This window comes from Balaenoptera musculus, chromosome 4 (assembly GCF_009873245.2).
Source record: "Balaenoptera musculus isolate JJ_BM4_2016_0621 chromosome 4, mBalMus1.pri.v3, whole genome shotgun sequence".
Taxonomy (NCBI): Eukaryota; Metazoa; Chordata; class Mammalia; order Artiodactyla; family Balaenopteridae; genus Balaenoptera; species Balaenoptera musculus.
In genome coordinates, this window is record NC_045788.1 from 15,505,008 (window position 1) to 15,517,408 (window position 12,401).

The window sequence follows — 12,401 nt, forward strand, 5'->3', positions numbered from 1 at the left end:
GGGAGAGGCAAGGACGGTTTCTCCCTTAGGGTCTCTGGAGGGAGCACGGCCCTGCCTACACCCTGATTTCAAACATGTGGCTTCCAGAATTCAACTGTGAGAGAATAAGCCTCTGCTGTTTTACCACCAAGCTTGTTGCAATCTGTTACAGCAGCCACAGGACACTAATACACTGAGGGAAACTGTGTATTAAAAGAGTAGTCCTTAACCCACACAAACTTAGTAAAAGGGAAACCCTATATTATAAATAAAATATATCACTGAGACACAAGATATAGTAAGCCCAATTTTTATAGCTGAAACTTTGAAGCAAATTACTCTATAAAATTTTACATGTAACACTAACAGATATTGAGTGATACAGGGGGACCTTATAAGCAGAAGTTTTACCTAATCTCTAAATATTCAGCTATAATAATAAAGTGCATTAAGCAAGAGATAGGGAAATAAATTAATTTTCCAAATCAAACTAAAAAGTGGCAGACATTAAAAACAATTAAAATGCCTACAAAATACACACGAGTAACTGTGGCTTCTGAAACTATGCATCACTAAGTTTAAAGGATCCCACTATATGATCTGCTTGAATAGACAGAACCACCCAGAAACTGACAAAAAGGAAGACAGTGACATCTGGGGAACTGTAAGCTACACAGGCCATAAAACTTGGAAGAGGTCGTTTGAAAAAAAGAAAACAATAAATCTTTACTATCTGACAGCCACTTGGTCATTCTGAGACTTAAAAAACCTAACTTCAATATCATCACCTTTAAAACTGGGATAGTGTCTACCTATCTCATAGTGTTAATAGCCCCCTCACAGGTCATCATGAGGATGAAATGAGATTACACACAGTGATGCTCCATGGTTTGGGTCACAGCTTATCTCCACAAACTAGCTGACAGTTAGAAAGCTAACTATACTTGCTTTCTGAATAAAAAATTTCAGGGAACAGTTATCAGATTTAAAAAATTGAAAAACATTTTAAAAGCATTTGGAGCCTCCTCCATTCTGCTGATATCCCGGGGTCCCAGCACTTACCACATCACTAGCACTGGAGAACTCATTATTAACCAGACTTTCAAGAGCCATCCACCGAACTGGCCTGTTTTCGTTGTCCCCCAGACAATGATAGTCCATAGGGAACAAGTCTCTGGAGAGGGCATTATCTGTGATCTTAACTTGAAGTGTGTCATCAATGCTGAAAAGTAGACATGAACATCAAATACAATTGAATACTGAAAAAATATGGACCACAATCACTCATAAATACAACACAGTTCCCACTGTGACTCATGGAGAGAACCCAAATTCAGGGAACACTAAATATCAAACGACAGTGACAAGCTCATGGCACCTACACACAGTTCCTAGCAGCCAGGTCTTTGTGGATGACTTCCCTTCTGGCCAGATAGCTCATTCCACAGGCAATCTGAATAGCCATGTGGACCAGGTCTTGTTGAGAAATTGCCTGTGGTAACAGAAAATGACAATGTTTGCAGTTAGCACAAAAACTTTGATGGCAGTTATTTTATTCCACAATCTTACTCCATCCCAAAGTACACCTACACACTAAGTTTTAAAAAGCTACTTCTTGACCAAGAACATGTTCCCATAGCTTCCTATACTTATACCTACTACAGTCCTTATCATTCTGTACTGTAATTTACCATTTACTTCACTCTCATCTGTTAGGTGTATCTCCCCAACATCCAGCATATACAGTAGCGGCTCAATAAACATCTGTTCAATGAATGCTGAATTCTAAGGGTAATATTTCAAATGTTTATTATTCAATAACTTGTTCTTTTCTTTTCCAATGTTAAGCTTTTATTAGGAGGTTATCCCCCGGGGACCATTTTCAAACTAATGCTAGTTTACAGCTCTCTCTGATGTGCTCCTCTAGAGCTAGTGTGCCAGGACTGTAGGTTGAGGAATGAAATTCTTCCCCAGGTGATGCTGGTGGGCTACGGCTGCCAACCACTTGCTGGAAACCCTGGCTACCAAATTATCACCCACAATCTACACCTCCAGCTACCACCAGCTTTTTTTTTTTTTTTTTTTTTAACATGGACCAAATGGCTCTGTAAGGTCTATTTCCATTCCTAGAAGGGAGATCTAGTACAAGTACCTTCAAAGAGTTAGGAGGAAAATGACTGAGATGGTGTCACAGAGGGTTTGAGGTGATTATGAATAATACACAATGGTTATACACGGAAAACCTTCAGCATCAGCAGAGTGTAAGCCTGAATCACAAACCATCTCCCTCTAAATCAACAGGTTAGCAATATCTTCTGGTTCAACTTGAGTTTCTTTTTACAGACTTCTAAACAGTTTATATATAGGAATGCTAACATCTACCTTCAAAGATATTATTAGAAGCCACTGGTAAATAATCGGTATTTGGGCAAATATTTCTCACCTGTGGATTATTGGCCTCTACTAATTTGCACTGCCGTAAAAACAATTTAAGATTCCCCCAATTCATGTAAGGCAATATCACCATGGGCTTTTCTCCTTCTTCTATACAGACATGGGTAATAGGAAGAAGATTTCTATAAAATAATAAGAAATCAGGAGAAACACACGTGAAATCTGAAACTTCAGGGGGTTATTTTTAATAAAAACTAATAAAATAAAGATAACCTAAAACAAAACAAGAAAATCTCAAACTTACTTAAAAACATATAACCATTAAAAATGTAAAATTATAAATGCTCTTTTAGACTAGACTTTAATGTTTTCCACATATCCACTTTCTTGATAGGGAAAAATTATAAACTCAGAAGTTGTTTCCTGTGGACTAGATTCTCTTAAGACACACTCTAGCCACACTAAATCTCTACTCTAAAGGGTAATCAAAGGGACCTAAAAAATGACTTGAGCATGAGCATATGATAACAGCCCATTTGGTTCATTATAACGCTTAAAAAAAAAAAAAAAAAAAAAGGGCCCCAACGCAAGTCTGCAGAAAAGAATATGATAATCAAGAGCTTGAAACTGTCACAAAAAGCCAAGAAGTTCTTAGCAGGTCACATGGGATTTCTAAATCCTAAATTTACCATTTACTGTCTGTGTGACCATCTCTCTTGGCCTTAGTTTCCATACCTCTAACATGGGGATCCCACCAGCCATACAATGTTGCTGTGATATACAAATAAGGCCAAGCACGCAGTAAAAAAAAATCTTGTTCCTTTTAAAATCTCCATGGCACACATAAATACTTTCATCCTATTGCCTAATGACACCTCTTCCATTGGTACCTGGAAATAACTGTTAATTTTTCCCAAGGCTATGTAACTTTTTACGTAATTACCTCATTTCCCCCACTAAGCTGAAAATTCCTAGACGGCAAAAACTAAAGTGAACTCCTTTTTTACACCCAATGCTTTGTATTCTGTGCCACAGAAATAAGCATTTAATAAATATTTGATAAGTAACACCAAACAACAACCTGAAAAACATTCCTCCTCCTTAACTTGGAAAATTCTGCCTCTAAGGATATTAGTAAGGAAATATTATTAAACATATGAAAGCTATATGAACAAGGATAGTTAATGCAGTATTACTAGTAAAAGCTGCAAACAACAAGACTGTCCAAAAGTAAGGAAGTACAGCCAAATAATAGGATAGTATGTAACAAATAGTCACAAAGGGATGCTACAAGAATATGAGTAAAAGCTTACTTATAGGAAAGCAAGATACAAAATTCACATGTTTGCAGGATAATTACAAATATGGTGGCAAATACAACTCTGCACAGAAGTATGCCAAGAGTTGTTGTTTTTGAGTTGTGAGACTTTAGATCATTTCTACCTTGCTTTTCTGTATTTCCTAAATTGTCTCAATTGAGTATGTATCTCTTTTAAAACCACAGTCACACAATTCTGGCCTAACAGTGCAGAAGTGAAAGCTGTGGGCCCCCCTCCTGCTGTGCAGGAGTTACTAACAGGGAAAGCACTGACCCTGAGGAGCCGGGAAAATGAGGACTCAGAGATCAGTAAACCTGTATGCGGCAACTTCTCTGTAAGGCTTCTGCTTGCATTACAGCCCAAGAGTGGCAGTGATGATTAGTCCCACTTTACAGGCGAGGGAATCCATGAAGGGGGTAAGGGGTAAGGTAATCTGCCAATGACAAACAGCAAGCACATAGAGGAAAAAATTCAAATCTTCATCTGATTCTAAAAACCTTGTGTTTTCCACTGGATCACTGGACATTCCCTCCCAGGGGAGCAAGACACACCAAGTCCCACACATACTAAAATGACTACAGCAGGAGGATGGAGGGAGGGGGAACTGGAGGAAGGCAGTCAAAGGTACAAACTTCCAGTTATAAATAAGTACTAGGGATGTACTGTACAACCTGACAACTATAGCTAACACTGCCGTGTGATATACAGGACAGTGGGTAAGAGAGTAAATCCTAAGAGCTCTCATCACAAGGAGAAAATTTTCTTTCTTCTTTCTTTCCCTTTTATTGTATCTATATGAGAAGATGGATGTTAGCTGAACCTACCATGGTAATCATTTCACAATATATGTAAATCAAACCATCATGCTGTATGTTTTAAACTTATACAGTGAGGTATGTCAATTATTTCTCAATAGAAGTGGGAAAAAATGACTACAGCAGGTGTGCACTCAGGTTTCACTGAACCTACCATGATTTCAGGAGTAATGTGAAGAGCTGCCCAATCTCTTTAACCCTCCCAAAATTATTTCTCTGCACCTTTCCTCATGACTGAAACTCACTGAGCAAAGTTAACGGAATCTGACCCAAACACAGGAAGTCTGCTGGATGAGATCAAATCATTTATTCTATCACCAGAGGATTAAAAGCCCTCGGGGAGAAGTAACAAGCTGCATGAAAACGTTTCAGAGAACAAATGGCTGCTCTTCGTTCTGCCCAGTTTATAAAGGAAAGGAAGATAAAGAGGAAGATCTGGGATCTATAAGAAGAGTGGGTGAGGCAGAAGCAGGTGCTATAGAGGAAAGGCAGGTTCTGCAGGGACTTAAGGCAAGAACTGGTCCAGTTCTCAGTCTTGCCGAGCGTGCCTGCAGAGTGAGAGCCATGAGGCATTCAGCAAAGTGCTCGTCATCATCAGGCACCCTTGGGCCAATGGAGAGTCAAACTACAAGCAGAAATAGATTGAGTACTTTTTATGAAGCACGTCTGATGGAATTTAAATAGATCGACAGCTATCTTTTATTTATACAGCTATTTTAACTTATAATAAAAATTATTCTCAAAAATTCCAGTGGAAAAAGGAATGAAAAGAAAGAATTTCAAGATGCTTTAAAATATTTCAACACTTTAAAACTCTTAATCATGGAATGTTAAAACATGAAGTAAACATGATGAATTACATACCAAAACTAGTTTTTTAAAAAAGGTAAAATCAGAAACCAGGTGTCATGTCTTGCTGAGTGTATTGAATTTGCTTGATAAATTCTATAATATGATCACTGAATATCATTATTTCATTTTTAACCCTCATGCCTAGCAGTGTTCCAAGTGCAAAATGGGCACTTAATGAATGAGAACATATGCATACACAGAGCCATGAACAGTCTAGACATCAGGGGTCAAAAGAAATGTGTTACAGGCCCTAGTCCCCTTAAAAATGAAATATATTGCTACAGTGAGAAGAAGGAACCATATACTTTCTACATATTGACAATGTGTTTTGCTCACTAAAAACCAGGAGTCCCGGTATCACTTTATGAATGAGGAAGAACAATTAACCAGGATCAAACCATAACCTGCCTTTAGAAGACATTCCCTAATCACTGAATGTACAGTAACAAATAACCCTAATTCAGTAAGTCATCCCATTCCACCACCTAAGGGTATCCTGGGGCTACTAATTCATCCTAGTTGGATGCTGGAAAATCCTATAGCTTAAAGCTGCCTGAGAAAATGCTGCAAATGCTTGCTCTGAACATTTTTCAGCCAAAGCACCTTTGGGCTACTGTGGATATAAAACTGCTTCTTGAGAAAATCCTGGCTTTGTCTATATTTATCCCTGCCACCCACTTCTGTGCTGATGTGGTACAGACCTTTCATCAAGGTAAGAATACTAGCTAAGTACCTAAGTACTAGGTTAACATTACATACTAGTATTAAACACTCTGGTTCTTCCCGCTAGGGTCAGCATAATAAATCAAGTACTCCCAACATTGTCAAAAAGGACATTCCCAATTGATCATTACCCAGTTCTTGCTTTGTTACTCAGAGGAAACAAAATGTGTTTTTTTTTTTTTTTTTTTTTTTAGAAAATATAGTCTAAAGCGTAAGTTATCTATCCATTCCTCTGCAAATGAGTTCTATTCTTGGAATGAATCAGTGAATCAGGTCAATGGAAGGTAACATTCTTAAATCACATGACTTTAACCCTTCAAAAGGACATTTTTAGTCCCTCATTACTGTGTGGTCAATTTTTTTCAAAAGTCTCTGGCTTTTTTATTTTCAATGAAACTAAAAAGTATATCTGTTCATAATCTTAATCAATGTCCCAAGTATATGATAAAGCTAATGACATCTGCCTCAGAATGTGAAACCAGAAAAAGTTTTCTCCCCCAAGAAACATGTACATTTCCTTCCCTTCTAATACTGAGATGTATCAAACTTTAATGTTTCCTTCAGCCTTGCTTGCCCAGAAGCTAAGAGTTGTTTTATGTTCAATCACATAAAAATAACTGTCTCCTTAACGTTGGCTTATTTGTCTTCTTTTCCACCATCACAATGCCAAAAAACTCAATTTCATTTTCATTACCATTTTACTGATCTTACTATAGCTGCCTTCTTTTTAGGTTCTCAAATTCTTTTGACTATGAACCAAAGTATAAATAAAATTCAAAAATAAAACTCTGCATAGTCATCTTATTTTTTGGCAGAACTCAAGTAACTGCTCAAAGTACACAGAAAGTACAATGCATAACGCCTTTTGCACATGACTTTCTATCTTTTTTTTTTTCCCGGAAGTCCATAAATATCTTCCAGCAATGATGGTCACCATTCCATTTTTTAAACATATGTGATCAAATTTTCAGTAGGCACACAAATTAAGCTGACTCTGTATAGTGCTTTAAAACAACAACAACAAAAACCTTGCCCAAACATTGATACTGCACATTGTGATACTATAATTACACCCTTTTTGGCTCAGAAGATAGAATCTCTTGTTATAGCTCTGTGAAAAGGACTGATAATAAGCTTTTAAAAAAAGTTCTTCCTATACAGAACTGTAAATATTTTTTAAAAATCATACTGCAAACTAATGATAAGAGACTGGTTAAATAAAATGTGGTGCATCCATTCAACGAACTACTATGTAGTCTTTTTAAATGTGGATGTGAATTTATAGTTACTTACATGAAAAGTTAGATACATTGTTTTGCCATATCAAGAAGTGGGTTAAACCTTGTTAAAGATAATGGTATTGTGATTATATAGAAAAATGTCCCCAACTTTTTGGAAAATGCATGCTGGAAATGCATTGAAAGTGCTGAGATATCCAATTTAGTTTAAAATACTTCCACACTTGCAAATATCTACCTATATCTACCTAAATAGATGATAGATACATAAACATGCACAGCAAAAATGGCAATGTTAACCACCAATGAATTTAGGAGGTGGGCTTATTGGTGTTTATTATTCTTTTCTTTGGTACTCTACATGTTCAACATTTCATAACAAATATTTTTTAGCATACGTATATCATTATCCTACTTTTTAAAGGGAAAGATGCACATAAATATAAACTCTTTCCTGAAAGCTCAGCTACAATTATCCAGATGTGGGCTTACATACTCTTCTTTATATTTTACTGTGTTTTTAAATTTTGTGCAATGAGCATGCATTTTCACTTTTATATTCAGGAAAAAATAAATTAAGTTATTCCAGAAATGCTTTCTATTAAGAGCACATTACAACATTCTTAAAAATGTAGCATACAATGCTACCATGCTTAACACTTAAATGCTGGGTGGTTTCTCCTCTCACCTGTGATGAAGACCTCGTAGCTTACAACTTTCAGTGAGCATCATTGTCACCTGAATTTCAGAAGCTTGATCTACATAAAGAAAAAGACACTGTCATATATAGTATGATAATATTATACATATGACATCAATATTTTCTGGTATTGGTAAGTAACTATCTCAGACTGTATGGTAAATTTCATTAAAAGTTACAGGCAAATCTAAATAGGTCTAGCCTAAAATTCTATTGTAGTAGGTAGAGTCTCACTGACAAGGTCAACATTTACAGATGCCATTAAGGATAAGTTTGACTACATAAAAATCAGAAATTAAGTAAGGTTCCAGAAACAAAGTAGAGAAAGTAATAACAGGCTGGAAAAATATCTGTAACACATAAGGCATATAAAGGGCTGATTTCGTCTTTTTCCCCCTTCTTTAAAGAACTCATACGATAAGAAAAAAAACTGAAAAAGAGGCAAAGGATATAAACACATAGGTTACTAAAAAAACAACACAAATGACCAGCAAAATTAAAAAAACGACTTTCTGCCTCACTCCTCAGTAAAAAAATGCAAATTAAACTAGGAGATGCCATCTTCCTCATCAGACTGGAAGAGACACAAAAGTCAGCCACCTGCCAGTTTGGGCAGGAGTGTGAGGAAACAGGCTTATCAACAGGTGGGGGAAACAACAGCTAACACAATTTTTAATACCTTTTACCATCATCAATCCCACTGCTAAGAGTCTACTCACAAAAGCTCATCTGTATAGAACATAACAAGAATACTGTTCAATTATAACAGCAAAAAAACTCAAAACGACAAAAGACCCAAGTGCCCATCACAGAGAGCTAGTTAAATTAGCACGTAAGAATACTATGCAGCTACCTTAAGAAAAAAAAGTCAGATTTACATGTACTGACAGAGGAAAATCTGCAAGACATATTAAATTTTAAAAGCAAGGTGAAAAACTGTGTTTGTGCGATCAGTTATATTTCAAAATCAAATTTATTTGGAAAATTAGATATATTTGGATGTGTTTTTCTTCTTACTCACAGAGGGAATCATAAGAAATTGTTTACGGGAGTTACTTTTAGAGATGCGAGAATTTACATTTTGCACCTTTCTGTCCTGTTTAAACTTTCTAACCTTACAAACATAAAATTAGAAAAAAATGACCACAGGAGTTCTGACTGGAGATTGTGGTGCATTTTACTGTTTTCTTCTTCTTACCTCTATGTGGTTAAACAAACAAAAAGAACTACTATTATATTAGTAGAAAAAGATTTAATTTTCATATAACAGCCCAAATTAGCATGATTATTCCATTTTATTTTTAGCTTCTGAACTCATGGTTTTTGGTCCAGGTAACAAACAGAACTAAAACTGGCTTTTAGTTCAATGTTTTTGAAATAAAACATGATAATGCAATTTACCAATATCTTTAGTCTGCACCTTCAAAAGAATTTGAAGCCATTAAATATTTGCACAAATCTACAAGGATGCCTCCTCTTATAGGGGCCACTACTTCAGTAAGTACAGAGGATTTTCTCCCCTGTCTGAAAAGAACATTTCCATTAAGTGAATAGTATATTTTCATTATAAAATTGAAAATGAGTTTTAATTTTTAAAAAAATGGGTTTTAAATATCAAAAACAAAATTAACAGTATACCTTTAAAAATACTTTCAAAGAAGCCAATAATCGATTTGTATGTCAACAATAAAATAAAACAGTAATAATAATTTATAGATCTTCTGATCAATGCAGTAAGAGGGAGAAGAAGATAGAAAGATGGGCAAAGCCAAGATACACCTCCCAGCCCTACCCAGTAAAATGCTAAACCAACAGTAAAATCCAGACCACTAAACTCAGGCACCATGATTATACACTCATTCCTTAAAAGTGGAGCTGTCAAAGCTGAGAAATAGTAAATTTCATTTACTTCCAAGACTAACCCGTGGAATCACTCCCTCTCTCATTACTTGATATTAGTGTTCCCTTTCCAGACAGCTTCACTTAGTTAAAACTTTTGTAGGAATACAAAATGGGTAGACAAAAAGCCAAGGACGTGGAATACTTGCTACTTCTTTGAAAAAGCACTTTATCTCAGTGTCTGCTGAAATAAACTCTAGTTGTTTAAAAACTGCTTAAAATTTAGGAACATTTAGTAAATGGCAGAATATGCCTTTTTACTCTTTCTGTAATCTAAACAACTGTTAATAAAATTATGGCCAGAACTATTTGGGGGCTGGAAGGATCTTTTTAGAACTGAAAACTAGTAATAGTTGGAGGTCTGTACCCATTTGGTAAGAGTTTACCTTCTTGTCAACTGGTACAGAGATCCAAGTAAAATGAAAGGTAATTTCAGGATGTGTCATTTTTTTCATAATTTTTTAAGGTTTTAACTTTGATAAGCATGTTCTATTAAGCAAGGGACACTTGAGCTGGATAATGAGCTAAGGAAACTTTGGAGAAAAAATAATTTTATACATTTAGTAAGAAAAAATCATTTTCCTGGATTCCTTACCCAGTCTGGTCCTAGTCTTATAATTTTAAATACTGAAAGGTCTATCTTTAAGACGTATACATTTGAAAAGAATACTATACAATAATTTACATTCTAAAAGTTACAAGAACAAAATGATTTTTAAAAAACCCTACTTATTTCTAATTTGTAAAAAATTAGAAGCTATAAAAGAAAACAAGAACTTAACACCAATAACCTCAAATTAATTGATTTACTTCATGGAATTCAATTTCACAATATTCACTGTGTGAAATTCAGATTCCTAATTTCAATCTCTGGAAATTTATATTGGAATATCCATTAAGTCTCTGTGACAAATGGTAACTTTTAAGAAGCCAAACTCCAATTTCCTGCTTATGCCTAAAGGCAAAGGTAGGGACTTCCCCGGTGGTGCAGTGGTTAAGACTCCACACTCCCAATGCAGGGGGCCCGGGTTCGATCTCCGTCAGGGAACTAGAGCCCACATGCATGCCACAACTAAGAGTTCACATGCCGTAACTTAGAGTTCGCATGCCACAACTAAGGAGTTGGCGAGCTGCAACTAAGGAGCAGGTGAGCTGCCACTAAGGAGCCCGCCTGCTGCAACTAAGACCTGGTGCAACCAAATAAATAAATAAAATAAATATAAAAATAAATAAATAAAAAAATAAAGGTAAAGTAACTGATCTTTTAAAAACTTATTTTTGCATTTTTAGCTGTACTTATAATTGTATAGCATGTAACAAGGCATACATATTTGTGAAAGAACTTTGTCAACTCTACGTAGCTTCAATTAAAAAATAAAAATAACATTCCAAAAGAATAAATCTCAGAGACACTCAATCATGTGGAGTTATCTAACAATTTTGAAGCAAATACCGTGGTCGGTAAACTTCCTCTGTGTTTCCCACGCAAATCATGACCATATCTTGGCTAAGGACTCACTATGCTTTCTCTTGTTTCCGTCTAGCTCAGAGAGAACATTATAATTACAGTGGTAAGACACAGAAACAAGCAAGTGACTACAATTCAAAGGTACACGGAAAGAGAAATCTTATCTTGTGAAACAGTCCCAGTATCTGCATTGTGTTTTCTTATCACTATTATTTCCTTTCCCCCCACTTCCAATCCTAAATCAACCCAATTCTACACAGAAACCTCTTTTGTTAATTCAACATTCCTTCAGAACAAATTAATAGTAGCCCAGTTCTAAATTATCCATAGAATATTTACAAACCCCAGAAGAAATATTAGAGTTAAGGGGGAATGTTTCCTTTACAAAATGGAGAAACTGTAACAAAAGGCAGACATTATTAAACTTAGGGCTCAAATTTTACATTTATAAAGAGTAATATGTAAAGTATCCTTCAAAACTAGTCAGAAAACCTAGTGGGACCAAACCTAAAAATCAATCTTTAGAAGTGTTTTGGGGTTAGGAGAAGTGAATGAATAAACTAAATTCATTTTATTAACTGTTAACTTACTCACTTAACAGTAAGTTAAACCATCTGTTTAGAAAGAAGAAAGTGTGTGTTTGTAGCATCCTTAAACAAGCAATTTTGCTAAATTAAAAGAAATCAAATTCTAAAGTTTTTTTGTTAGATTAGTACAACCCAACTTTTTAGAAACAATAAACATAAACCCTTCATACTTCCTAAGAATTCCTTTAACTAAATTTAGAAACGTAAGTTCTTATAAATTAACTTTGTGAACTTCATAAAACTGTCACCTCCTACTCATAAAACTGAATTTAATTTTGCCCTCAATTTCTGCATTTGGAATGCTAAATTTGTTTTTCCAAAATTAAAAACCAGTTATTTCAACTTACATCAGACACTGTCAGACATTAAGCACTCTTTAAATTACATTTTCTCTCTTAAAATGAACAAATAGACTTATCTAAGAATT

General features: G+C 35.3%; 1 protein-coding gene across 2 annotated transcripts in view; it reads right to left on the reverse strand.

Annotated features, from left to right (window-relative positions):
• The window catches only part of RYK (receptor like tyrosine kinase), a 100,666-nt gene that overhangs the window by 19,778 nt on the left and 68,487 nt on the right, over window positions 1-12,401 (reverse strand). For both annotated transcript variants that reach the window (XM_036849924.1, XM_036849925.1), the window contains exons 10-13: window positions 8,009-8,078; window positions 2,423-2,555; window positions 1,362-1,471; window positions 1,042-1,201 (exon numbers count right to left, since the gene is read on the reverse strand). In XM_036849924.1, the coding sequence (XP_036705819.1) occupies window positions 1,042-1,201; window positions 1,362-1,471; window positions 2,423-2,555; window positions 8,009-8,078 (473 nt within the window). The remainder of the gene's footprint in view (window positions 1-1,041; window positions 1,202-1,361; window positions 1,472-2,422; window positions 2,556-8,008; window positions 8,079-12,401) is intronic.